This window comes from Mercenaria mercenaria, chromosome 3 (assembly GCF_021730395.1).
Source record: "Mercenaria mercenaria strain notata chromosome 3, MADL_Memer_1, whole genome shotgun sequence".
NCBI classification, from domain to species: Eukaryota; Metazoa; Mollusca; class Bivalvia; order Venerida; family Veneridae; genus Mercenaria; species Mercenaria mercenaria.
Genome location: NC_069363.1, coordinates 73,138,301 through 73,164,677, shown reverse-complemented (window position 1 = coordinate 73,164,677; position 26,377 = coordinate 73,138,301). Strand labels below are relative to the sequence as shown.

The 26,377-nt window shown below is 36.2% G+C and overlaps 1 protein-coding gene across 4 annotated transcripts in view; it reads right to left on the bottom strand.

Moving 5' to 3' along the window:
* The window catches only part of LOC123524410 (mucolipin-3-like), a 31,192-nt gene extending 7,510 nt beyond the window's left edge, over positions 1 to 23,682 (bottom strand). For 2 of the 4 annotated variants that reach the window (XM_053538888.1, XM_053538885.1), the window contains exons 1-11: positions 23,519 to 23,677; positions 21,183 to 21,576; positions 16,496 to 16,687; positions 15,505 to 15,658; positions 13,814 to 13,931; positions 7,514 to 7,610; positions 6,017 to 6,113; positions 3,316 to 3,434; positions 2,794 to 2,943; positions 1,338 to 1,451; positions 629 to 751 (exon numbers count right to left, since the gene is read on the bottom strand). In XM_053538888.1, the coding sequence (XP_053394863.1) occupies positions 629 to 751; positions 1,338 to 1,451; positions 2,794 to 2,943; positions 3,316 to 3,434; positions 6,017 to 6,113; positions 7,514 to 7,610; positions 13,814 to 13,931; positions 15,505 to 15,658; positions 16,496 to 16,687; positions 21,183 to 21,575 (1,557 nt within the window). In that variant the 5' untranslated portion in view covers position 21,576; positions 23,519 to 23,677. Of the gene's footprint in view, positions 1 to 628; positions 752 to 1,337; positions 1,452 to 2,793; positions 2,944 to 3,315; positions 3,435 to 6,016; positions 6,114 to 7,513; positions 7,611 to 13,813; positions 13,932 to 15,504; positions 15,659 to 16,495; positions 16,688 to 21,182; positions 21,577 to 21,978; positions 22,004 to 23,518 lie in introns of those variants that run through there. The other 2 variants (XM_053538886.1, XM_053538887.1) reach the window with 2 other exon arrangements.
* Between the last annotated feature and the right edge of the window lie 2,695 nt (positions 23,683 to 26,377).

Genomic DNA, 26,377 nt, shown 5'->3' with positions numbered 1-26,377 from the left:
GACCAATTTTCATGAAGATCTCATGAAATATATGGACTCTAGAGAGGTCACAAGGTTTTTCTATTATATGACCTACTGACCATGTTTTTGATGGTACGTGACCCAGTTTCGAACTTGACCTAGATATCATCAAGGTGAACGTTCTGACCAATTTTCATGAAGATCTTGTGAAATATATGGCCTCTAGAGAGGTCACAAGGTTTTTCTATTTTTAGACCTACTGACCTAGTTTTTGAGGGCACGTGACCCAGTTTCGAAACTGACCTAGATATCATCAAGGTGAACATTCTGACCAACTTTCATAAAGATCCCATGAAAAATGTGACCTCTAGAGTGGTCACAAGCAAAAGTTTACGGACGGACGCACGGACGACGGACATCGCGCGATCACAAAAGCTCACCTTGTCACTTTGTGACAGGTGATCTAATAAAACCTGGAACCAACAAATATTAACTGCTTACCTTTATATGGAATGGTCCCAGCACCTATCATCCATGAAACACAAATCCTGAATTAAACATACAATAACTACCTACCTTAATATAGCATGATCCTGGCATGGCTACAGGACACAGAATTTAACCCTACTTACAGTATGCCTGGACTAAACAAACATTAAACGCCTACCTTTATATGGTATGGTCCCAGCACAACCCATCCACAGATCACAAATCCTATATACAGCATGATACAACACACCAAAAACCTCATCATATTTGGAAATGCTTTTTTCAAGGTAACAATTAAAATCTGAAAGAAGAAGAGAGACCTCAATTAGTTTATAATGCATTGTTTAAGCTCAGATTTAATCCACCACAGTACAGCTCCTCCATACCAGATCTACTGGAAGTGGAAAACCCTAGCAGACTTTCTAGTAAATACTGTAAAATCATTTAATTTTGTTGGTATGAAATTTTGTGCTTTTTGGTCAAAACCACAATTTCGTGGGGATATGAATTTGTGGATTTCAACTTTGAACAAAACATGAATAGTTATTTTACTTGTTTGATGGGATTAAATTTCGTGGATTGACTCAACCGTGAAATCCACAAAAATTAGTGCCCCACAAATATTAATAACTTCACAGTATAGCACTGACCAAAAGGAAACTGGAGACTGTTAGAGCTGACCTAGATGCTTTATACTCAAATGTTTCTAATATGTCATAGGCTGTGCTTTATATTTTTTTCACAAAGAGCTGAGAGAGAAATAAACATTTTTATTTAAATTTTACAACAAAGTGCTATTAACCCTTACTGTGCTGGACACAATTGGTTCTGCCTTTGCTACCAGTGTAGATCATGATATTGACGTATTAGTCAGACTGACAACTTACATTGAACTGTGGGAAGTATCCTATATATCGTAGCACACCAAGCCATGCCAGCAGGCTGCCTGTACCCAACATCACACCACAGTAGTCAAAGTTACTTGATGAACTCTTCATGTTCTGGAAATATACAATTATTATAATGTCTTCTCATGCAAATTATGTTGTATTTTGTTTCTGTTTTTTTTTTTTTTCAAAAAGCCCAGTGTACTAACCCATTAATAGAGAGGATGCAGTTTGTATAGGGCAGCATATGTGTAAGTAAGTTCAAAACAATATCAGAAGTGACAGAATTCAGACTATTGGAAGCTATTGACAAAATATAGCCATCCTTGTTCAAGCAAACTTCATTCTGATTTGCTTGTAACAAGTGATTCAATTCAAGCCAATAAAAAATGCTATCAAGTCATTCTAGTAAGGGGTATTGATACTGGATGAAACGATCCCATTTGATTAACCTTGTATGGACAGACGAACGAACAAATGGACGGACGGACAGGATGATCACTATATTTGTGAAAATGGAATATATCTCACACTGAAGTGAGAAAATTTTCACATTTTCGCTCGCGCTACGAGCTCGTGAAAATATCTGAAATTTTCTCACTTCTCAGTGAAGTATATTCCATATTCACTCATAACAAACAAATATCCTCTATTTACTACGCATACACATTCATGTATAAAATCCCATTCTTTCATAATTGAATAATGTCAACTGAAATTTTCATCTTTATAAAGTCCATACTTACAAAATGTTTATAAACTAGAGCTATTACTATTGTGTAGACACCACTTTGATACAGGGAAAGTAAAATGTTGTAATCAAGACCTTTGAACTTCAAGTGTGACCTTGATCTTTGACTTCATGATCTGGGTTGTACTATTTTGATGAGGTTAACAAGAGATGTTAGTTTTATGATAATCCTTCCAGTGGTTAAGAAGATACTGAGCGAATATAAATTTAAAGACTTCGATTATTGGCTTCTAGGTGTGACCTTGACCTTGAGCCTAATGTCCGGAGCTGTGCATTCTGCATGTATTCTGGATAAGGTTACATACTAAAGCTAATTTTAAGTTATGTGTGACCTTAATCTTGTACCTAAAGACAGCATTGTGTGCTCTGCACAACCAACATCTTCATTAGGTTAACAACTGATGCTGGTTTTATGACCGTCTCAACAGCAGTTAGGATATGGAACGGGACACAACAGAAGAATGGACTAACAGACAAACTCACTGAGGAACCAATGGACACACTTGGTTGAGCACAATATAGGCCCAAATACTTTCTATCTGGGGGTGTGTGTGGGTGGGGAGGCGGGTATAATTATCTTGTAGCATTCAGTTAAACATGTAAAGTAGGCAGTTCTGCTTTCCCAACTATTTTTTGTTCATTTTCAGACGTATTATGAACCTTACTATGACTGACAACTTTACAGGGAATATAGAAGCAGCATACCCTGAGTTCAAGCTGTATCTTGAAGGCTGTTCCCACGATGGTGAGTAGATCATTGATGATGATGGTTACATACCACAGGTTGAGGAACTCGCACTGATCCGATCTCGACAATGACTTCCCTCTACGTAATTTGAAATATGCATTTGTCTCCTGTTGAAAAAAATCCAAAATAAACCATATTCCAACCACAGTACATGTATCAAATGTCTCTGCTTGTGCATTAAGAAATGTTTAGTTGATCAAAATCATTACACATATTCTATGTATAATGTTTATCAGTAATTCTGCTAACATATCTTTCTTATAAAATCACATATCTGTTTACTGTGCTACATATTTGTAAACTGGTCTGAATGCTGCAATGAAGATATTAATGAAGATCTGAGACCATTTTATTGAGTTAACTTCAATTATAACAGACAAGATTTCAAATGTCTCAAAAACTTTATTTCAAGATATCTATAATACCTTGTAATGACAGAAATTATTCTCTACAAACTGGGCAAACTAACAATCACCTACTCTTCTAAGCTGTTGAGCCCTGATCACAGATCTACTGCACAACATCATAGAGATAATTGTCACCACCAGGACAAAACAGTCAAATACAACATAACCCGCTTTCTCATGGTCCTGTGCATCTGTAATTAATGGCAATCAGATAAGTTTGTAAAAGAATGGATTAAATATATATAAATATACAAAAAGTATCTGTCAGAACTGCAACAATATCTTTAATGCCAGAGGAAGACCTATGTAAAGCAAACTTGGAAAACAAATTCCATAAATTAATCATTTCTAGAATAGAGAAGCTAGTTTCAACCTTCTTGTATTGTATATACATGTATTGTATTCAATTAGAACTAGAGCTATCACTAAAGGTGATGAATGTACCCCCCGCATGCACTGACACAGTACATTGCAATCTGACGCACACAAGATTGCATAATTATGTGGACTGTATGTATATAGACTGTATGTATACAGTATAGTAACAAAAAACAAAGTCCCATAACTATGCAGAATATTTATCTAAAAGAATGTAACATGCACCATGCACAACTAGGGTTGGTACTGATCACTTGTGTGAAGTTTCATTAAATTGTGTGTAAGGGTTTGGTACATTAGGCACGCACAAGATTGCATATGCAGACTGTATGTACATAGTATGTTAACAAGAAACAAAGTCCCATAACTCTGCAATTTTTGTTGCTGAAAGAACCTAACATGCCCCATGCACAACTACTGTTGTTACTGATCACTTGTGTGAAGTTTCATTAAATTGTGTCAAGGGGATGAGGAGTGATGGTGCGCACAAGATTGTGTCTATGTATATAGTATAGTAACAAAATAACAAAGGCCCATAACTCTGCAAATTTTTTTTCTAAAAGAACCTAACATGCCCCATGCACAACTACTGTTGGTACTGATCACTTGTGTGAAGTTTCATTAAATTGTGTCAAGGGGATGAGGAGAGATGGTGCGCACAAGATTGTGTCTATGTATATCTATACATAGACACAATCTTGTGCGCACCATCTCTCCTCATCCCAATATCCCATATATTATAGTATATTAACAAAAACACAAAGTCCCATAACTCTGCAAATTTTTTTTCTAAAAGAATCTAACATGCCCCATGCACAACTACTGTTGGTACTGATCACTTGTGTGAAGTTTCATAAAATTCTGTCAAGGGGATAAGGAGAGATGGTGCGCACAAGATTGCGTCTACGGACAGACGGCCAGACGGACAGACAGACAGACAACCTGAAACCAGTATACCCCCCCCTTACAACTTTGTTGTCGGGGGGTACAATAAAGCACTGGCTTAAGCCCTATCCATTCTTAGCTTTCATATATCTTATTTAATTTATAATGGAAAGCACAATAGAGAGTGAAGCCATATTGACAAAATTATGAGTGGTCTACACAAGTGGTGGCAGTCAGAACATTCACCAAAATTTATAGACTTAAAATGTGCTTAATTTTATAACAGTTAGTTCAGAGTTACGGAACCTGCTGTATAAGGTCATTGTAAGATGGCAAATATTTGTGTGTAAAGTTTGAAACATTTTGTGTCATAGTAGCTAAGAATACAGCTTATATGTAAAATGGTGGCATAGTTTTGTAATCATATTCATATTTCAAAGTGCTTAATTTTGTTACAAGGTAAGTTAAGAGTTATGAAATCTGCTCTAACAGAACCTTTAAAAGAAGTATAGCAACTGAAGAACAATTAAATTACAAGCATACTTGTATAAGTTGTATTGTCTAACATTTAAAAAACCTAGTGACAACAGACATTCTGACCATGCTAACTGTAATCAACTCGAGCAATATGTGTAATGTCTTCTATTTGTAATAGGAAATGATTTTAAGCCTTTCTCTTTCCAGATTTTTACAGCGGTTAAAAGTGGTCAATCACATTTAAGAAACATGTTATGCCATTTTCCATTTTTAGTATGTTCTGTTACAGAATCATTAAATGAACAAAAAGACCCATTACATAGTGTTAGATCCCTGTCAGAAATGTACGTTTTATTATATTCTATAAAACTTTGTAATGACTCCCCTTTAATATGAAAGTATTCGAAAAGTAGACTATTTCTTTTGATTTCAAAATGATTTCTTGTTTTATACTTGCATCTAATAGTTATTGAGATATTTTGACAATCAGAACCAAACGGCAAGTTTTAAAACAATGTGTAGTTTCCAAATTCAATATTTCCAATCTATCCTTGTATTGCACAACCAAGATAGGTAAAGGGAGGTAATAATAATTTTACAGACTTGCATTTCTAATGAATTTCGGCTTAACTTATATTTATCAATGTAAAACTTTGACAAGTATAATACAGTCAAAGCATGTTTATCAAATTTATGATTAACCATATTAAATTTATACTCATGTTAAAGTAACTCTATCTTGGTTAAGCAACAAAAATAGGAAAATCAAATTTTCAAAATACCTCCAGTTGAGCATTCAGTGAACATAATTATTTGTTAATTTGTCCAACAAATCTGTAACTTGATCTTAATCTGATTAACAATGTTTAACAAAATAAAAAAAAAATGGTTTTATTTGTACTTTTCTTCGATTAAGCTCAAATCTGAGACATTTATTGGTCAATTTAAAATGCCAATATCTAGCTAGTCAGATTGATTACAAGGGCTGATCAACAAAAAGTATCAACAAAGAATGGAAGAAATTCAGTTTTACCATCATTATTTGATGTTCCATCCAGGTCTAATTCTTTAAAATCTGTATCCAGTGTAACCAGCATCTGACCATCTTTGTTTTTATCATCAAAATTTATCTGTAAAAAGGAACTAAATATAAAACACATATGCCCCCTATGATGTCCTGATGGAGGCAGCTGTGCATGTAATTATACATGCTCTGACTATGAAATTTCTCCTAATCACCTCAAAAACAAGTGGTGTCATCTAACAACCATACAAAATCATCCACTAAAGTGATAAGGCCATTATCCAAAGTGTTCTTGAAATATTGATCAGAAACCCACTTGGACATTTTAATTTGGTATGCCATAACCTTGACTTGTGACCCCAAAATCAATACAGGTCCTCTTAGTATGGACCATGAAGGTCAAAGAAGTTAATCTGTGACGAATGTATATGTTTCATCACACACTCATGCAAAAATAGTTTCAAGATCAAGTAAATACTAAAGCATCATCTGATTTAATATGAGAACATGTTATTTAGGTATACACAAAATGTTTGAATAAAAATGAACTTTAGTCCAGCCCAAATTGCTCAGTTATGACCAGATGCATGCTTTATACACTGCAGTACTTAGCAGGTCTAGCTGTGAAATTACTTAAGGATGCTTGTATAGCCAGCTAAACAACAGCTCTCACTATTGATGACAAATGCCTCCAAAGCATGCCCAAGAATGCTACAGCTGTCTGCGCAAAAAAAAAAAAAAAAAATCACACATCATTTCATGACACTGACCTTGACCTGGGTCATAAGCATGACATACCTTCTCAATATGGTTAACATTAGTGTCAAATTATTTTCAAATCCCATGATAAATGGCAGAGTTAAGGACTGGACAAGAAACAGACCATGTAAACATTTAACCTCTAAGAGTGACCTTGAACTTAGAGCTAGGGGTCTGGATCTTGCGTGTGACATGTTGTCTCATTGTGGGGAACATTTATTCAAGTAATTTCAAAATCCCTTCATAAATGGCAGGGTTATGGACTGGTCATGAAACAAACCCTGTTAACCTTTGACTTCTGAATGACTTGACCTTGAAGCTAGGGGTCTGGGTCTTGTCTCATTATGGTGAACAGTTATTCTAAGTTATTTCAAAATCCCACAGTTACAGCCCAGACAAGAATTTATACGGATGCACGCACACACAGACAAAGCGATTTTAATATGCCCACCTTCAGGGGCATAAAAACACACACATTTCCCCTCACAGCTTCTATAAGTCAATCCTCAAGTACTCTCTAATAAAAACTCCTGTTAATTCTAATATTTTCAATTTTTATAACTAGCTCCACCATTAGAACAGCAGTAACTCTTTGACATGCCATTATTCAAACAACCAACACATTTTATCTAAACTGAATCAAAACTGCTAATTGGAAATAAGTAACAAAGGAAAAGTTTCATTCTATTTGGAAAATATACTGGATGAAAACATTTTTCATTTATTCAATATCTGAAATGAACATACCGTGACATCAACCCGAAACAGTTGTGGAGGAAACGTTCTCTGTTTCATCTCCAAGCGGAATGATTTCAATGAAAATTTCAGCTCTGCCAACAATAATCTGCAATACAATGAAACTGGTAAGGAAAACAAGAACTCTCTAATGACAGCTCACTTGACTATTTGAAGCTCTTCCATCTAATACTAGCTTACAAGTTAAAAGTTGAAAATGGGGTCTAATTTTGCCAAGCAAGGTCATTTCATGAGACCAAAGACATGTGGAGAATCTGAAAACATTTTGTCAAGTAATTCCTTGGCTGTGAAGTTCTTGAGATACCTGCTGACATGCAAAACTTTCACTAAAATTTCTAAGTTGAAAAGGGGCATGATTTTCACAAAATTAAGGCTAAGGTATTGTCGCTTGCTCTGTGACCTGTGACATTACATCAATGATCATGATGCGAACAACATGTGTGAAGTTTGAAAGCATTTGGCCTAGGCCTAATAGTTTTTTGAGAATCCTGTTTTAACTGCAATTTCAAGTTAACACAAGCTCTGCCAAGAGGGGCAATAATGGTGTTTGGGCAAGTAAGAGGTATTGTGTAGTGAAGATGACAGGCTACCCAGGCACAAGGAACTATAAGGGAAAAAGATTTTGAGAGAAGTAGGGCTTGGGGGTTGCTGTGGGGTTTAGGGTCAACAATAATGTAGTTTTAGCACACTGAACATCATCTCATCACCACCTACCTGTATTTCAAGTTTCAAGTCAATACCTTGAACAGTATTTAAGTAGAGCCCCAAGCACAAATATGACAGACAAATTTGACCTTTGAGATCAACTGTTACCTAAACCTACAGACCTAGTTCATGATCTCAGCATATCATCCAATCAACACCTACCTATGTGTTAAGCTTAAAGTTAATACTTTTAATGGTTATAAAGGACACAAAATATGACAGTCAGATTTCACCTTGCTCAGACCCTGACCTTTGACCTTCAACCCCAGTTGATGTGCTGTGCACATCATCTTATTGCCACTTACATATATGTCAATTTTGAACACCTATAATAGTATTGAATGTTCATACTCTGGACATTTGATCTTAAAATGTCACCTTGAACATTGGTCTACTGACCCTGTTCATGTGCTCTGCATAGGTTCCATCCTCATCAACCTATATACTTACTTTTAAGTCAATACCTTGAATGGTTATTAAGTTATGCTCCAGACATAAAATGTGAGGGCAGATTTGACCTTGTTATAACCTTTACCTAACGCCCTAATTCAGACAGTTTTACAGACAATACTCTAATCCTTATTAAGTTATGCTCCAGACACTACATATGATGGAAATAATTGACCTTTGAGCTTAATTTGTGACCTTGACCTACCAACCCAGTTCTTGCACTCTGCCAATTGTTTCATTGCCATCTATCTATATATCAAGTTTCAAGTTAATACCTTTAATGTTTATTAACATATACTCCAAACACAAAATAGAACAGACAGATTATATCACTGAGATGTATTTGCGACCTTGACCTCTGACATAGCAACAGGTTCATGTGCTTGCAAATCAACTCATTACCACCTACCTATATGACAAGTTTAAAGTCAATACCTTGAATAGTTATTAAAGACATTAATTATGAATTACTTTGGTGATGCAGACATAGTCGCCAACAAAACTGAAGTAAATGCAGATTCATCAAAACATAAAATCAGTATGTAACACCAGGAGAAAGCTAGAGGCAATTATTACACCCAGACACATCACTGATATGAGGAAAGTAAAAAATTGTGATCATGACTTTTAACATTAAAATATGACTTTGACCGTAGTTCTTGTGAGTTGTGCACTCTGCATGTCGTCTTGATCAGGTTAACCAATGATGCTAGTATATGTGAGTAAGAAGATATGAGGTGGAAAAATTTAGGATATTTTTAAAATCTCTTACGTCAATGTAAAAGTCAAAGTTAGTTTCGGTACACAAAACCATGCATGTGGTCCAAATTTGAAGGCTGTAGCTTGAGAAATGTGAAAGTAGGTCACTCGGTCAAAATCAAGGTCAAATTTTATTTCGGAATACAGAACTATTATGTGGTCCAAATCTGAAGCCTGTACCTTCAAAAATGTGGAAGAAGGTCACTAGGTCAATGTAAAGGTCAAAGTTTGTTTCGGTACATAAAACCATGCATGTGGTCCAAATTTGAAGGCTGTAGCTTGAGAAATGTGAAAGTAGGTCACTGGGTCAAAATCAAGGTTAAATTTTATTTCGTAACACGAAACTATGCATGTGGTCCAAATTTGAAGCCTGTACCTTCCAAAATGTGAAAGTAGGTCACTAGGTTAATATCAAGGTCAAAGCTTTTTTCAGAGCACAAAACTATGCACGTGGTCCAAATTTGAAGGTTGTAGCTACAGAAATGTGAAAGTAGGTCACTAGGTCAAAGTCAAGGTCAACTCATGTCAAGGTTCATCTTGCCACTCAAAACCATACATGTGGTCCAAATTTAAATGTTGTAGGTCATTGACAAGAAGTTTTTAAAAGTTTTTCCCTATATAAGTCTATATGAACCATGTAACCCCCAGGGCGGGGCCATATTTGACCCTAGGGGGATAATTTTAACAAACTTGGTAGAGAACCACTAGATGATGCTACATTACAAATATCAAAGCCCTAGGTTTTGTGGTTTGGACAAGAAGATTTTCAAAGTTTTTCCCTATATAAGTCTATGTAAACCATGTGAACCCCGGGCTAGGCCATATTTGACCCTAGGGGGATAATTTGAACAATCTTGGTATAAGACCACTAGTTGATGTCACATACAAAATATCAAAGCCCTATGCCCTGTGGTTTTGGACAAGAGGTTTTTCAAAGTTTTTCCCTATATAAGTCTATATAAACAATGTGACCCCCGGGGCGGGGCCATATTAGACCCTGGGGAAATAATTTGAATTATCTTGGTAGAGGACCACTAGATGATGCTTCATACCAAATATCAAAGCCCTAGGCTCTGTGGTTTTGGACAAGAAGATTTTCAAAGTTTTTCCCTAAATAAATCTATGTAAATTATAAAAATAAACAAAAGGTCATAACTTACTAAAAAATTGTTGAACCAGTCTGATTTTCAGGGGGTTTGATCAAAATCCCCCTGGTAGTTTCTGAGGAGATGCGATAAAGAGAAATTGTTAACAGAAGGACGGACGGACGGACGGAAAGACAACGGACGCAGAGTGATTTGAATAGCCCACCATCTGATGATGGTGGGCTAATAAGGTTTTAATGTTAACAGTAAAACAAGGCCTTTGGTGCATTGTGTACTACAAGTTAGCACTTCGCCCGCTTGCTTAGCTCAGTAAGGAGAACACAGATCTACTGATTGTGGGGTCGTGAGTCCGATGCCGTGGCGGTGCATATGATCTCTGTGATGATTTGATAAAAGACATTATGTCTGAAATCATTTTTCCTCCACCTCTGATTCATGTGGGGAAGTTGGCAGTTACTTGTGGAGAGCAGGTCTGTACTGGTACAGAATCCAGTAACATTGGTTAGGTTAACTGCCCGCCATTACATAACTGAAATACTGCTGAAAAAAACAGCGTTAAATACCCCCCACCCCCCAAAAAAAAACCCCAACAAACAAGAGGACCATGATGGTCCTGAATTGCTCACCTCTTCCCACATGACCCAGTTTTGAGTATGACGTCGTTTTTTCTATTATTTGACATAGTGACCTAGTTTTTGAACTCATGTGACCCAGTTTTGAACTTGACCTAGATATTATCAAGATAAAAATTCTGACCAATTTTCATGAAGATCCATTGAAAAATATGGTCTCTAGAGAGGTCACAAGGTTTTTCTATAATTTTACCTATTGACCTAGTTTTCGAAGGTACGTGACCCTGTTTTAAACTTTACCTAGATATCATCAAGGTGAACATTCTCACTAATTTTCATGAAGATCTCATGAAAAATATGGCCTCTAAGAGAGGTCACAAGGTTTTTCTATTTTTATAGCTACTGGCCTAGTTTTTGACTGCAGTTGACCCAGTTTCAAACTTGACCTAGATATCATCAAGGTGAATATTCAGACTAACTTTCATACAGATCCCATGAAAAGTATGGCCTTTAGAGAGGTCACAAGGTTTTTTTTATTATTTGACCTACTGACCTATTTTTTTAAGGCACGTGACCCAGTTTCAAAACTGACCTAGATATCATCATTTCAAGACCTACTGACCTAGTTTTTGATTGCAGTTGACCCAGTTTCGAACTTTCATACAGATTCCATGAAAATTATGGCCTTTAGAGAGGTCACAAGGTTTTTCTATTATTTGACCTACTGACCTAGTTTTTGAAGGCACGTGACCCATATTTCGAACTTGATCTAGATATCATCAAGATAAACATTCAGACCAATTTCATGAAGATCCCATGAAAAATATGGCCTCTAGAGAGGTCACAATGTTTTTCTATTATTTGGCCTACTGACCTAGTTTTTGATGGCACGTGACCCACTTTCGAACTTGACCTAGATATCATCAAGATGAACATTCTGACCAACTTTCATGACTATCTCATGAAATATATGGCCTCTAGAGAGGTCACAAGGTTTGTCTTATTTTAGACCTACTGACCTAGTTTTTGATGGCACGTGACCCAGTTTCGAACTTGACCTAGATATCATCAAGGTGAATGTTCTGACCAATTTTCATGAAGATCTTGTGAAAAATTTGGCCTCTATAGAGGTCACAAGGTTTTTCTATTTTTAGACCTACTGACCTAGTTTTGGACCGAGCGTGACCCAGTTTCATAACTAACCTAGATATCATCAAGATGAACATTCTGATCAATTTTCATGAAGATCTTGTGAAATATATGGCCTCTAGAGAGGTCACAAGGTTTTTCTATTTTTAGACCTACTGACCTAGTTTTTGACGGCATGTGACCCAGTTTTGAACTTGACCTAGATATCATCAAGATGAACATTCTGACCAACTTTCATAAAGATCCCATGAAAAATGTGACCTCTAGAGTGGTCACAAGCAAAAGTTTACGGACACACGCACGCACACACGGACGGACGCATGGACGGACGACGGACACCGCGCGATCACAAAAGCTCACCTTGTCACTTTGTGACAGGTGAGCTAAAAAGAGTAAAGTTATGGGACTTGATTTTAGCTGTGACCTTGACCTTGAACTGACATGGCTGACTCATGAATTCTGCACAACGTCTTGATGAGGTGATCATTTGACCAAAGTTTCATGAAAATCCAAGGGTTAAGGAGATACAGAGCTGAAACCTTTGACCTTCAGTTGTGACCTTGACCTTGAGTTGACATGGCTGACTCATGAGTTCTTGATGAGGTGATCATTTGATCCAAGTCTGATGAAAATCTTTCAAGGGGTTAAGGAGATACAGAGTGGACACCAAATGGAAGGCTCAAACCTTCGACCCTTAGTTGTGACCTTGACCTTGAGCTGGCATGGTTGAATCATAATTTCTGCACATCGTTCTGATGAGGTAATCACTTGACCCAAGTTTTATAAAATTCCTTCAAGGGGTTTAGGAGATATAGAGCAGACACGAAATGGAAGGCTCAAACCTTTGACCTTCAGTTGTGACCTTGACATTGAGCCGACATGGCTGACTCATAAGTTCTGCACATCGCCTCGATGAGGTGATCGTCTGACCCAAGTTTGATGAAAATCCTTCAAGGGGTTTAGGAGATATAGAGCGGACACAAAATGGAAGGCTCAAACCTTTGACCCTAAGTTGTGACCTTGACCTTGAGCTGGCATGACTGACTCATGGGTTCTGCACATCGTCTTGATGAGGTGATCATTTGACCCAAGTTTTATAAAATTCCTTCAAGGGGTTTAAGAGATATACAGCGGACACAAAATGGAAGGCTCAAACCTTTGACCTTGAGTTGTGACCTTGACCTTGAGCCGGCATGGCTGACTCATGGGTTCTGCACATCGTCTTGATGAGGTGATCATTTGATCCAAGTTTTATAAAATTCCTTCAAGGGGTTAAGGATATATAGAGCGGACACAAAATGGCAGGCTCAAACCTTTGACCTTGAGTTGTGACCTTGACCTTGAACCGACTAGGCTGACTCATGGGTTCTGCACATCGTCTTGATGAGGTGATCATTTGACCCAAGTTTCATGAAAATCCTTCAAGGGGTTTAGGAGATATGGACCGGACACGATTTTGTCACGGACGGAAGGACGCATGGACGGACGCAGACCATTCCTATAATCCCTCCGCCACAGCGGGGGATTAACAAACAAACAAATGCACTTACCTATCAAAGATGGTTGAGTTTAACGTCATGTTGTATTTCTGTTTCATGTACTGCACAATATCATATGAATCATTACAATCATTGCCAGACTCATTCCATTTACCAACAGAGTAACAATCTACAAAATAATAGACAGTCTTTAACCAAGTTATGCTTAAACTGCTCACTGTAATTTGTAAATAAATAAAACAGCATAAATAATGTTATAAGAGTACTCTGAAGAAGACAATGTACGTTTTTAATATAACATATTACCAGTGAAGTTACCACACACTTTTAAAATTATTCCATGGTATGAATATCCTCTTTGCTGTGTTTAAATATAGTAAAACATGCTTCTATTGTATATTATAATCCCTTGAATAAAGATCAAAATATATATCTTCTGTAACCAAATATTAAAATATTTCAACAAGAGGGTCATGATGACCCTGAATCACTCACCTGAGTAATATGAGCTACATGTTTCAAATGTCAAACTGATGATTTTTAGAAATATTTTGAAAATTTTTCCGATGTACAATCAAGTAACCCCTGGGGCGGGGCCAATTTTACTCCAGATGTCATGATTTGAACAAAGTTTGTAGAAGTCTACTAGGCAATGTTACATATCAAATATCTAAGATCAAAGCCTTCTGGTTTATTTTTAGCAAATTTATGAAGATTTCCCTATGTACAATCAAGTAACCCCTGGGGCGGGGTCAATTTGACACTAGGGGGTCAAAATTTGAACAAATTTTGTAGAGGTCCACTAGGCAATGCTACATGTCAAATATATAAGCTCTAGGCCTTCTGGTTTATTTTTAGAAAATTTTGAAGATTTTTCTATGTACAATCAAGTAACTGCATGGGCGGGGTCAATTTAACCCCGGGGATCATGATTTGAATAAATTTCGTAGAAGTCTACTAGGCAATGCTACATGTCAAATATCTAAGATCTAGGCCTTCTGGTTTATTTTTAGAAAATTTTTGAAGATTTTCCTATGTAAAATCAAGTAACCCCTGGGGCGGGGTCAATTTTGACCCCGATGGTCAAGATTTGAACAAATTTTGTAGAGGTCCATTAGGCAATGCTACATGTGAAATATCTAAGCTCTAGGCCTTCTGGTTTATTTTTAGAAATTTTTTGAAGATTTTCCTATGTAAAATAAAGTGACCCCTGGGGCGGGATCAATTTGACCCCGGGGGTCATGGTTTGAACAAATTTTGTAGACGTCCACTAGGCAATGCCACATGTGAAATATCTAAGCTCTAGGCCTTCTGGTTTAATTTTAGATTTTTTTTGAAGATTTTCCTATGTAAAATCAAGTGACCCCTTGGGCGGGGTCAATTTTGACCCCGGGGTCATGATTTGAACAAATTTGCAAGAGGTCCACTAGGCAATGCTTTCATACCAAATATCTAAGCTCTAGGGTTTCTGGTTTTTGAGAAGAAGATTTTTAAAGTCTTTCATTTCGGTTGCCATGGCAACCAGAGTTCTCCATGGAATTCAATTCTTTGAACAATTTTGAAAGGGGGCCACCTAAGGATCATTCCTGTGAAGTTTGGTGTAATTCTGCCCAGTGGTTTTCAAGAAGAAGACTTTTTTAGAAAATGTTGACGGACACACGACACACGACGGACGACGGACATTGAGCGGTCACAATAGCTCACCATGAGCCTTTGGCTCAGGTGAGCTAGAAAGTAATTACTTGTATCTACTGTAGAATCAATTTTATATTTGTTTGTAGTGTCATTTATATGACTCGATCTGTATTTGTGTAGACACATTTTCATTTGATTAACTGTCCCATTTTTCCTGTAAAATCTCAGTGACCCTATAGCATCAATCTCAGTCTGATCATACTGAAAATACAAGGAGAAAATGAATAACAATTTTCATTGTTAATAAGGATGAATGTCCAAGAAAATAAACTCACTTCTGTCAGGAAAGTTTGTGAACATTATTAAGCATCAAGCTTTGGGACTTGAACATTGCCTGCAAAACTTTGTGTTCAGTTTTTCAGGTCTGTCCATTTAACAACTCTACAGTAACATAGTATTCCTGACCAGAATGTTTTCACAAAAAGAAACTACTAAAAGTGCAAATATTAAAATGATACTAGATACATGTATGTGTCAATAGGACACAGGTGTCCCCGCTCCTGTTATTGTACATGTATATGGTTTCAAGACTTTATGTGAAATGTCTTTTCAAGATACATGCAACACAAATTTTAGGCACATATGTGTATTTTTTACTAAATCAAGAACCATAACTCTGGTCTGGCTGGGTGAAATCCCAAAGAGAAGACCAACTGCACAACTTTGTTTGCTACATAACAATCCTATAATGCTTTATGACTCTTCAAGTCAAATACATTATGAGATACAGGCAACACAAACTTGCGAGATCCCAATTAAAACACTAGGTGCACAACTTCACGTGCTGAATAACAATCCTGTCAGGTAAGATGAATCTAGGTCAAATACTTTTTGAGATACCCACAACTCAAACTCAGATCGACGGATGGACAGACAGATGGATAAGGGCAACAGTTACTATAAGTACCCCTGCACATTTTTTTTGAGGGGGTGGGGGCCCCAATAAACAGTAACTTCAGTTCGAGATACCTTAACATAAACATATTTTTTTTAAATAAAATGAAATATATTTTGTAACAAAAGTAAAATGTACTGTACCTTGCAGGTAGCAAAATTGATATGTTTTATAATGTCTTCTGTTGTATACAAGGCATATTTGCCTATAGCAGCTGGATAAGGCAAGGTCTCATATGTACTGTCCCACGACATCAAGTACATATGTTCCATTGTTATGGTACTCTTCTCAACAAAGTCTACCAGGCTAGAACGACTGTAACCAAACTGGATCAACTGTAACAGTACAAGAAGAAATGTAACCAAACTGGATCAACTGTAATGGTACAAGAAGAAGTGTAAACAAACTGGATCAGCTGTAATGATACAAGAAGAATGACTGTAAACAAACTGGATCAGCTGTAATGTGACAAGAAACAAGAGCTGTCCGTAAGACAGCCAAGCTCGACTATTCGAAATATTGTCACAGAAGTAGGAAATTATTACCCAAAATGTTAAATATCAAAAGAGTTTAAGTTCGAAAGGGGACATAATTTGACCAAAATACATATCAGAGTTATGGGACTTGATGCTATCAACTAGTTTTATAACCCCGAAGAAACATGTTAGGTTTAAATTCAATATCTGCATTAGTTTTGGAGATAGTAACTTGCATGTAAACTTTAACCAGAATTTTCTAAGTCCAAAAGGGGGCATAATTTGTTCAAAATACATGTTAAGAGTTATGGAACTTGACCTAGTGAGGCTGGTAATTGACCTAGAAAAGGAATAAATAAGATTCAAAGCTATATGCCTTTTGGTAATAGCTGTATGTACTTGCACGCAAAACTTTAACCAGAATTTTCAAAGTCCAAAAGGGGGCATAATTTGCCCAAAATACATGTCAGAGTTATGGGACTTGATTCTATCAACTAGTTTTATAACCCCGAAGACACATGTGAAGTTTCAATTTAATATCTATATTAGTTTTGGAGATAGTAACTTGCATGTAAAACTTTAACCAGGATTTTCTAAGTCCATAAGGGGGCATAATTTGCCCAAAATACATGTCAGAGTTATGGGACTTGTCCCAGTGAGGTAGGTAATTGATCTAGAAAAAGAAAAAATAAGTTTTTAAAATCTATATGCCTTTTAGTAATAGCTGTATGTACTTGCACGCAAAACTTTAACCAGGATTTTCTAAGTCCAAAAGGGGGCATAATTTGCCCAAAATACATGTCAGAGTTATGGGACTTGTCCCAGTGAGGTAGGTAATTGATCTAGAAAAAGAAAAAATAAGTTTCAAATCTATATGCCTTTTAGTAATAGCTGTATGTACTTGCACGCAAAACTTTAACCAGAATTTTCTAAGTCCAAAAGGGGGCATAATTTGGCCAAAATGAAGGTCAGAGTTATGGGACTTGGTGCTATCAACTAGTTTTATAACCCCAAAGACACATGTGAAGTTTCAATTCAATATCTGCATTAGTTTTGGAGAAAGCAACTTGCATGTAAAACTTTAACCAAAATTTTCTAAGTCCAAAAGGGGGCATAATTTGCTCAAAATACATGTTAGAGTTATGGAACTTGACCCAGTGAGGTTGGTAATTGACCTAGAAAAAGAATAAATAAGTTTCAAAGCTATATGCCTTTAAATGATAGCTGTATGTACTTGCATGCAAAAACTTAACCAAGGTGTGACGCCGACGCCGACGCCAGGGTGAGTAGAATAGCTAGACTATTCTTCGAATAGTCGAGCTAAAAATGTAAACAAACTGGATCAGATGTAATGGTACAAGAAGAAATGTAAACAAACTTGATCAGCTGTAAATACTAATGGTACAAGAAGAATGACTGTAAACAAACTGGGTCAGATGTAATGGTACAAGAAGTAATGTAAACAAACTGGATCAGCTGTAATGGTACAAGAAGAGTGACTGTAAACAAACTGGATCAGATGTAATGGTACAAGAAGTAATGTAAACAAACTGGATCAGATGTAATGGTACAAGAAGAGAATGAATGTAAACAAACTGGATCAGTGTAATGGTACAAGAGAATGACTAAGAGTACAATAAATGACTGAACAAACGATCGTTAATGGTACAAGAAGTAATGTAAACAAACTGAATCTGCTATAAAGGTACAAGCAGAATGACTGTAAACAAACTGGATCAGATGTAATGGTACAAGAAGTAATGTAAACAAACTGGATCGGCTGTAATGGTATAAGAAGAATGACTGCAAACAAACTGGATCAGCTGTAATGGTACAAGAAGAAATGTAAACAAACTGGATCAGCTGTAATGGTACAAGATGAAATGTAAACAAACTGGATCAGCTGTAATGGTACAAGAAGAATGACTGCAAACAAACTGGATCAGCTGTAATGGTACAAGAAGAAATGTAAACAAACTGGATCAGCTGTAATGGTACAAGAAGAATGACCATAAACAAACTTGATCAGATGTAATGGTACAAGAAGAATGACTGTAAACAAACTCGATCAGCTGTAATGGTACAAGAAGAATGACTGTAAACAAACTCAATCAGCTGTAATGGTACAAGAAGAATGACTGTAAACAAACTCGATCAGATGTAATGGCACAAGAAGAATGACTTAAACAAACTGGATCAGATGTAATGGTACAAATAGAATGACTGTAAACAAACTGGATCAGCTGTAATGGTACAAGAAGAATGACTGTAAGCAAATGTGATCAGCTGTAATGGTACAAGAAGAATGACTGTAAACAAACTTGGTCAGATGTAAAGATACAAGTAGAATGACTGTAACCAAACTGGATCAACTGTAATGGTACAAGAAGAATGATTGTAAACAAACTTGATCAGATGTAATGGTACAAGAATAATGACTGTAAACAAATTTGATCAGCTGTAATGGTACAAGAAGAATGACTGTAAACAAACTTGATCAGCTGTAATGGTACAAGAAGAATGACTGTAAACAAAATAGATCAGCTGTAACGGTACAAGTAGAATGACTGTAAACAAACTGGATCAGATGTAATGGTACAAGAAGATTGACTGTAAACAAACTGGATCAGATGTAACAGTACAAGAAGAACAACTGTAAACAAACTTGATCAACTGCAACAGCACAAGAAGAACAACTTTAAACAAACTTTATCACCTGTAATGGTACAAGAAGAATGACTGTAAACAAACTGGATCAGATGTAATGGCACAAGAAGAATGACTGTAAACAAACTGGATCAGAATTCAGATATAACAGTACAAGATGAATGACTGTAAACAAACTTGATCAGCTGTAACAGCACAAAAAGAACAACTTTAAACAAACTTAATCAGATGTAATGGCACAAGAAGAATGATTGTAAACAAACTTGATCAGATGTAATGGTACAAGGAGAATGACTGTAAGCAAACGTGATCAGCTGTAATGGTACAAGAAGAATGACTGTAAACAAACTTGGTCAGATGTAATGGTACAAGTAGAATGACTGTAAACAAACTTGATCAGATGTAATGGTACAAGAAGAATGACTGTAAACAAATGTGATCAGCTGTAATGATACAAGAAGAATGACTGTAAACAAACTTGGTCAGATGTAATGGTACAAGAAGAATGACTGTAAACAAATTTGGTCAGATGTAATGGTACAAGAAGAATGATTGTAAACAAAATGGATCAGCTGTAATGGTACAAGAAGAATGACTGCAAACAAACTGGATCAGATGTAATGGTACAAGAAGAATGACTGTAAACAAACTGGATCAGATATAACAGTACAAGAAGAACAACTGTAAACAAACTTGATCAGCTGTAATAGTACAAGAAGATTGACTGTAAACAAACTGGATCAGATGTAACAGTACAAGAAGAACAACTGTAAACAAACTTGATCAACTGCAACAGCACAAGAAGAACAACTTTAAACAAACTTTATCAGCTGTAATGGTACAAGAAGAATGACTGTAAACAAACTTGATCAACAGTAACAGCACAAGAAGAATGACTGTAAACAACTTGATCAACTGTAACAGCACAAGAAGAACAACTTTAAACAAACTGATCAGCTGTAATGGTACAAGAAGAATGACTGTAAACAAACTGGATCAGATATAATAGTACAAGAAGAACAACTGTAAACAAACTTGATCAGCTGTAACAGCACAAGAAGAACAACTTTAAACAAACTTGATCAGCTGTAATGGTACAAGTAGAATGACTGTAAACAAACTGGATCAGATATAATAGTACAAGAATAACAACAGTAAACAAGCTTGATGGTAATGGTACAAGACGAATGACTCTAACCAAGATGGACCAGCAGCTGTTGATGGTTTCTGAAGTTATTTAACAACCATAGTTAATTGATGAAGACTACTGAATGGTAGAAACGTCGGTATTATAATAAAATTATTGAAACCTGACCTGTCTTGTCTCTGTGTTCCACTTACCTTATTCTTTTTATATCTACCATAGTTAAAGGTCGGCAGCTAGCAGATGTGTTACTGGTTGTAATGGTACCAACTATACTAAATTACACATAGCAGGAACAAAGTTGTACAGCTAATGTATGTAAAATTGAACAACACTGTAATGTTGCACAAAATCAGAGTCATGTTGTTCAAAAGATTATTCATCTGAACTGGCCACAAAATAGAACATCTGAACTGAGTCATCTAAGAAAACTAAAGGAATTAGAATCATGATGATGACAAAAAATCCATGTTATGGTATTTTAATATTACAATATAAATAAGCAACTATTTTCAAACACTGAATTTAAAATCCATGTTTTACCTGTGCTGTGACAAGGGCTATTTTCAAGATCTGAATCAGCAATTTCCATGGGCACTTTCTTTTTGCTTTGATCTTTTCATGTGGTCCCATGAAGAAGTATTTAAGTTTTCTGCAAAGTTTATCTTCCATGTATGGTGTGTAAAATGACCTTACACGTGTAAGACCAGGCTTTGGCTCGGTGCCTCTACCTTGAGTATTTCTAGAAGTTGGCTGTTGAGTTACATTTGGATTGGAACTGGAACCAGTCTGCTGGCTGTTACTTCCTGTCTGCTGCTGGTAACTGGATTCTGGCTGTTGCCGGTTACCAAATGTTTGGTACCCATGTTGTGAAACATCTTCCTGACCTAGTGTTTCATCATTTGCAGCCATTGACTCCAAAATCTGCTGCTGCATGCTGAAATATAAAAAATAAAGTCAGCTATCAGAACTGAAAAATTCTCACTTTTGAAAACAAAAATTTTTGGAGATCTGGAAGTGGAAGTCCTACCTGTAGGTGTTCAAACCCATTCATCCCTACACAGTACTAAGCATAATTCATTTGGCATTCAGGTCTGGCTTACTTTATTCACTGAAATTGCTGACTGACATGGTGCGGACTGGGCAATGGCTCATGCTATCTTGCATACACAATTCTAGCAGGGACAGTAGTACTGTCAGTATGTTGCACATAAGGTAAAGTCCTTTATTATCCCACAACAAAATATCTCTAGCCTTTAATATTTCAACACATCAGTGTTCTTCACAAAATTAAAAAAAATAAACATTGGCATAGTTGACACCTGTTTGGAATACACACCAAAACACATCCTATTATGCAATGCACTGAATGATGTGTCTACCACACAGTTCCAAAATCAAAAACATTGAGAAGTGGTGTTGGTTTCTGAACTGTAATTTTTCATTTTGACTTCCTATTAAGATATTCTAGTGCATGCACAAATGTAAACTTTTAAGAATGTAATCCTGGAATAGGAAGTTAAATTTTTAACTCACAACTATATCTTATTTGGTCTATTTATGTAACAGAAAATTTTTAAACTTCTATTTATGCTTTTGTACATAGACTAGTGGATAGGATTCTTATCAGAACTACCGGTAGTACATTTTTAATATAATTTGTCCATATTTCTTGAAAAACTGCATCAAAACCTTTGAAATCCAGTTATGAAAATATGTGACAAACCAGAAAAAAACGAGACTTTCAAAGTATTTGCTGAAACCTTTTTCTTCCTTAACTTAACAATTTTTGTCATGTCTGATAACTGAATTACTAATGATAAACTTGCTTCATATTAAAACAAAAACAACATGAAGGAAGTGAATTGCTCATGCAAAGTCGTCTGCTAAATATATTTTTTCATTATTAGAACTGTATCATCATATTTTGTTAACATGAGCAAGGTGAAGTGGACTTACATATCGACCAATAAATCGCCAAACATAATTTGTAAGGGAAAAAACACATATGAGATCACAATAAGTCATGCATCACAACTGATGGTACATGTTTACGGGCTAAAGCCAGCTATCAATAATGTTTACCACAATATAACAGCACACCTTCCAAAGCAAAGACACATGTCAGAAAACAAGAAAAGTGAACACAGCATACGACATTATCAGCAGGGCAATTTGAAGCCGGGGTAAAAATAATTTAACTTGAAGCACTTAAAATTTAAGTAATTAAAAAAATGTTTTTCATTAAATTATTCACTATGCATATTATGTAATGTTTTCTTTAAATTTCATCTGAACCACGTACAGGCTTTGTTGGGTGATAGCCCTGGTAGTAGTTTGTCAACATCTTTGACAGGTATTGAAATCTCAGGCATCTTAGATATTAACGTGGACCACACAATTTTCTTACTATACTAACCCCATGAAATACTACGGCAGGCATGAAAAATCGCTATTTTAAGCGAAATTTAATAAATAAGTAAGTTTACAATGTCATTTATGCATGTCCTAACATATATTTGATGCCTTTTAAATATTTCCGTAATCCTAGCCTATCCTCATAGGGTTGTCTAGGAATATGGATTTTCCGTAATCCTAGAATTGGAGGCTAGGATTACGGTACCATATATGACCATAAAGCATAATCCTAGCCACTGCCGTGTCTGATATTTTATAGTTGTCATCCCTCTAACAGGACAGGGCAGTCAAAATCATGCTATCCCTAAAATCCTATTTTTTGGACTGTCGATCAGTATACTCAAATCGCGAGAGTGAGGCAATTACTGAACTTTGAAAATGAGATGATGATCAGTTGACATATGTCCGATTCAATTTATCCGAAAACAGGAATCTTAAGATTTTCGTTAAAAGTAAATTACCTGTATAGATACCTTAATCCCCTCCAAATTTCAGTACAAAGTTTCAAACATTTGCATATACGGGCATTTGAAGTAATATAATTAACCAAAATGAACGAAAAAAGGTTCGTCTTCTTTGTCAACAAAAGTCAGCTGACCAGGAAGAAGGAAATGTCTAAAATTCTTCCCACTGTCAGTTGCGTAAGGTCAAAAACCGCTACTATAAAAAGATAGTCCGCCATTTGCTATTTTCCCAACATCTTAAAGATATCCAATTGCGCATTTCATTTCAGTTTATTTTCTAAATTAAATAAATATAAGTTTTATTAAATAATATTATTTATAAAGCTACAATCATAATTAAATATCATGTGCAACAGTCATTAGTTATAGGAACTGTCAGTTGCTTAAAATTGTTATATTATTTTAAGAGACGAGGCTCTTTGTCACTAAAGTTGCTGTTTTTAGTAATATTAGAGTCGCTGTTGAGCGAAATTTATAACGAAGTTGATGATGAGGATTTATGCCACCGTTGAACCATATGGGTGAGCATTTCCTAAGTTTCTTCTTTTAATTAAGTTGATTAGCCTCATGTTGAATGTTCTGCGTTGATTCTTCTAAAGTTGCGTCTTCTGATGTAGTACATGGCGAGTTGATGTAGTCTAATGTTGTAACGCCACCGATAACACCATGACCCGGTATGCTGGAACGCCAGTCTTCGATCTCCTCCAAGATGTCAATTGTCTGGACGATTTTCTGTCGACGCCAACCGGTAATAAGGTGGCTCTCGCCGATAGATAAAAAAGGAAAAAAAAGTGATAAAACGCCAGCTGTCGTCGACCAGAGAATTGCGAATCTAGGAGCCCAGGAAGTAGGGAAGTAGAATGCATAGTCAACAGCTGTAACTCGATGAGATGGACGAACGAGTGTTAACAGAGAGATTCTCGCGCTCACGTGCTGTCATAACACCTTTTTTATATGCGCGTTCCGTGGCAAAGCGTAAACGTCATTCGGCCCCAAAACGGATAATTCGAAAGGAAATGACGTCAACGTGAAAAAGCAACATTTCGTGCGCATTTCGTGAAAATTTAAGGACGTTTTTACGCGTTTTATGCTAGAATAGCGTTAGCGCATGTTCATTTCGTGTTATAACATCTTCAGAAACATTCGAAATACGTTGGTACCCTCGCCCTACTGGGCTCAGGCACCAACCAATCCCTCGGAATTCTGCAGATGTTGTAAGACGAAAAAATAAGATCATCAAAACAGGGAGATTCAATGTGGTGCATGCCTCCACTTGTCTCCATCATATGTATAGACAGACTGAAAATGATGTACCGATTCAGACTCGTGATGGATTGGCTTTTTACAACTTGCCATTATTTTCCAAATTTAAAGTCCATTGTAAGTAATTCTTACAATGTGCGCGCTTCTGGCGAAATGGACAGAAAATGAGACATATCTAAACCATATATGGCCCATTTTCTGTCCAGTTTGCCATGAACTTCTTACAATGTGCGCGCTTCTGGCGAAATGGACAGAAAATGAGACATATCTAAGCAAATGTGATAACTGACGACAATATTTACGACAAATTAAACGTCGTATATTTTTTCTTCTCGCCAGTTATGTTGACCTATCTCCAGTTTGACGCTAAAATTGGTTTGATAATGCTGAATTAATGGATAAATTACGGGAGCGCTATCCCTACAAAAATGATATGTACTGTTCCTCCCGTAATTTATCCATTAATTCAACATTATCAAACCATTTAGCATCAAACTGCAGATAGGTCAACATAACTGGCGAGAAGAAAAAATATACAAACACGTTTAATTTGTCGTAAATATTGTCGTCAATTATCACATTTGCTTCCGATCGGGCATGCGCACATTCAAATTTTACGGTGACTGCTTTCTTAATAACATATCAAAATTTCAAAAATATCGTATAACACAAAGATGTGTTTTTAGAAAACGGGTGAACACTATTTAAACAAATACATAGACGTAGAATTTGATTAAATTAGAAAATGGGTTAATGTCATAAGAAATATCAAAAGTTTGTTGTTTTTTTTTTCGACAAAATACGGCAACGAATTTATTTTGATGTCATTTTCTTCCTGATAACATTTAACACTAGTTTGTGAATTCTAGATATTTTAGTTTATTTTGTGAGTTTTCAAAAATAGGTTGAAAAAAATAAGGATAAATATCAAACATGGAATGCCACATTCCAAAAACGCAGCCTTCCCAAAATGAAACTCACAGCACGCAGATGTGCACCCTCCCAAACCACACCCACATACAAAGCAAACACACAAGGACAAAACGAACAAATAAAGGAACACAGAGGGTCACCGCCTTGGAACGGTCAGTGGCAAAAACACCACTGGGGAGCTTAAACTGGTTTATGGTGCGCACCCAACCTCACTCTTAACCCTACCATATTCCAAAGTCACGAGACAGTGTAAATAAAAGTAATACCCGCCAGGCGGATCTCTAACACACGCAATGGAAACAAAAGGCGAAGTCAAGAAATGAATAAAGGTATATGTGACAGAATAGAAAAGGTGGAGATCCCACAGGTCGCAAACACGATATTTTTTTTTAATTGCAGACTCAGTTTTATTGAGCCTGTTCATGGATGGCAAGAAATAATTGCTTGGTTTTTGATTGTATTGATGTTTAGAAAGGCTATCAGCAACACAGTAATTTCAGTTATTCTTAAGATATTTGGCAATATCAGAGATGTCGGATTCGCTGTTTTGTTCAGTTTGTGTGGTGGCGGTAGTTTCCTGTTAATGTTGCCCTTATGATGCTGAAGAGCAATTTGACTTGCAGAAAAAATGATAGAAAAAAAAGGAAAATACCAACACAC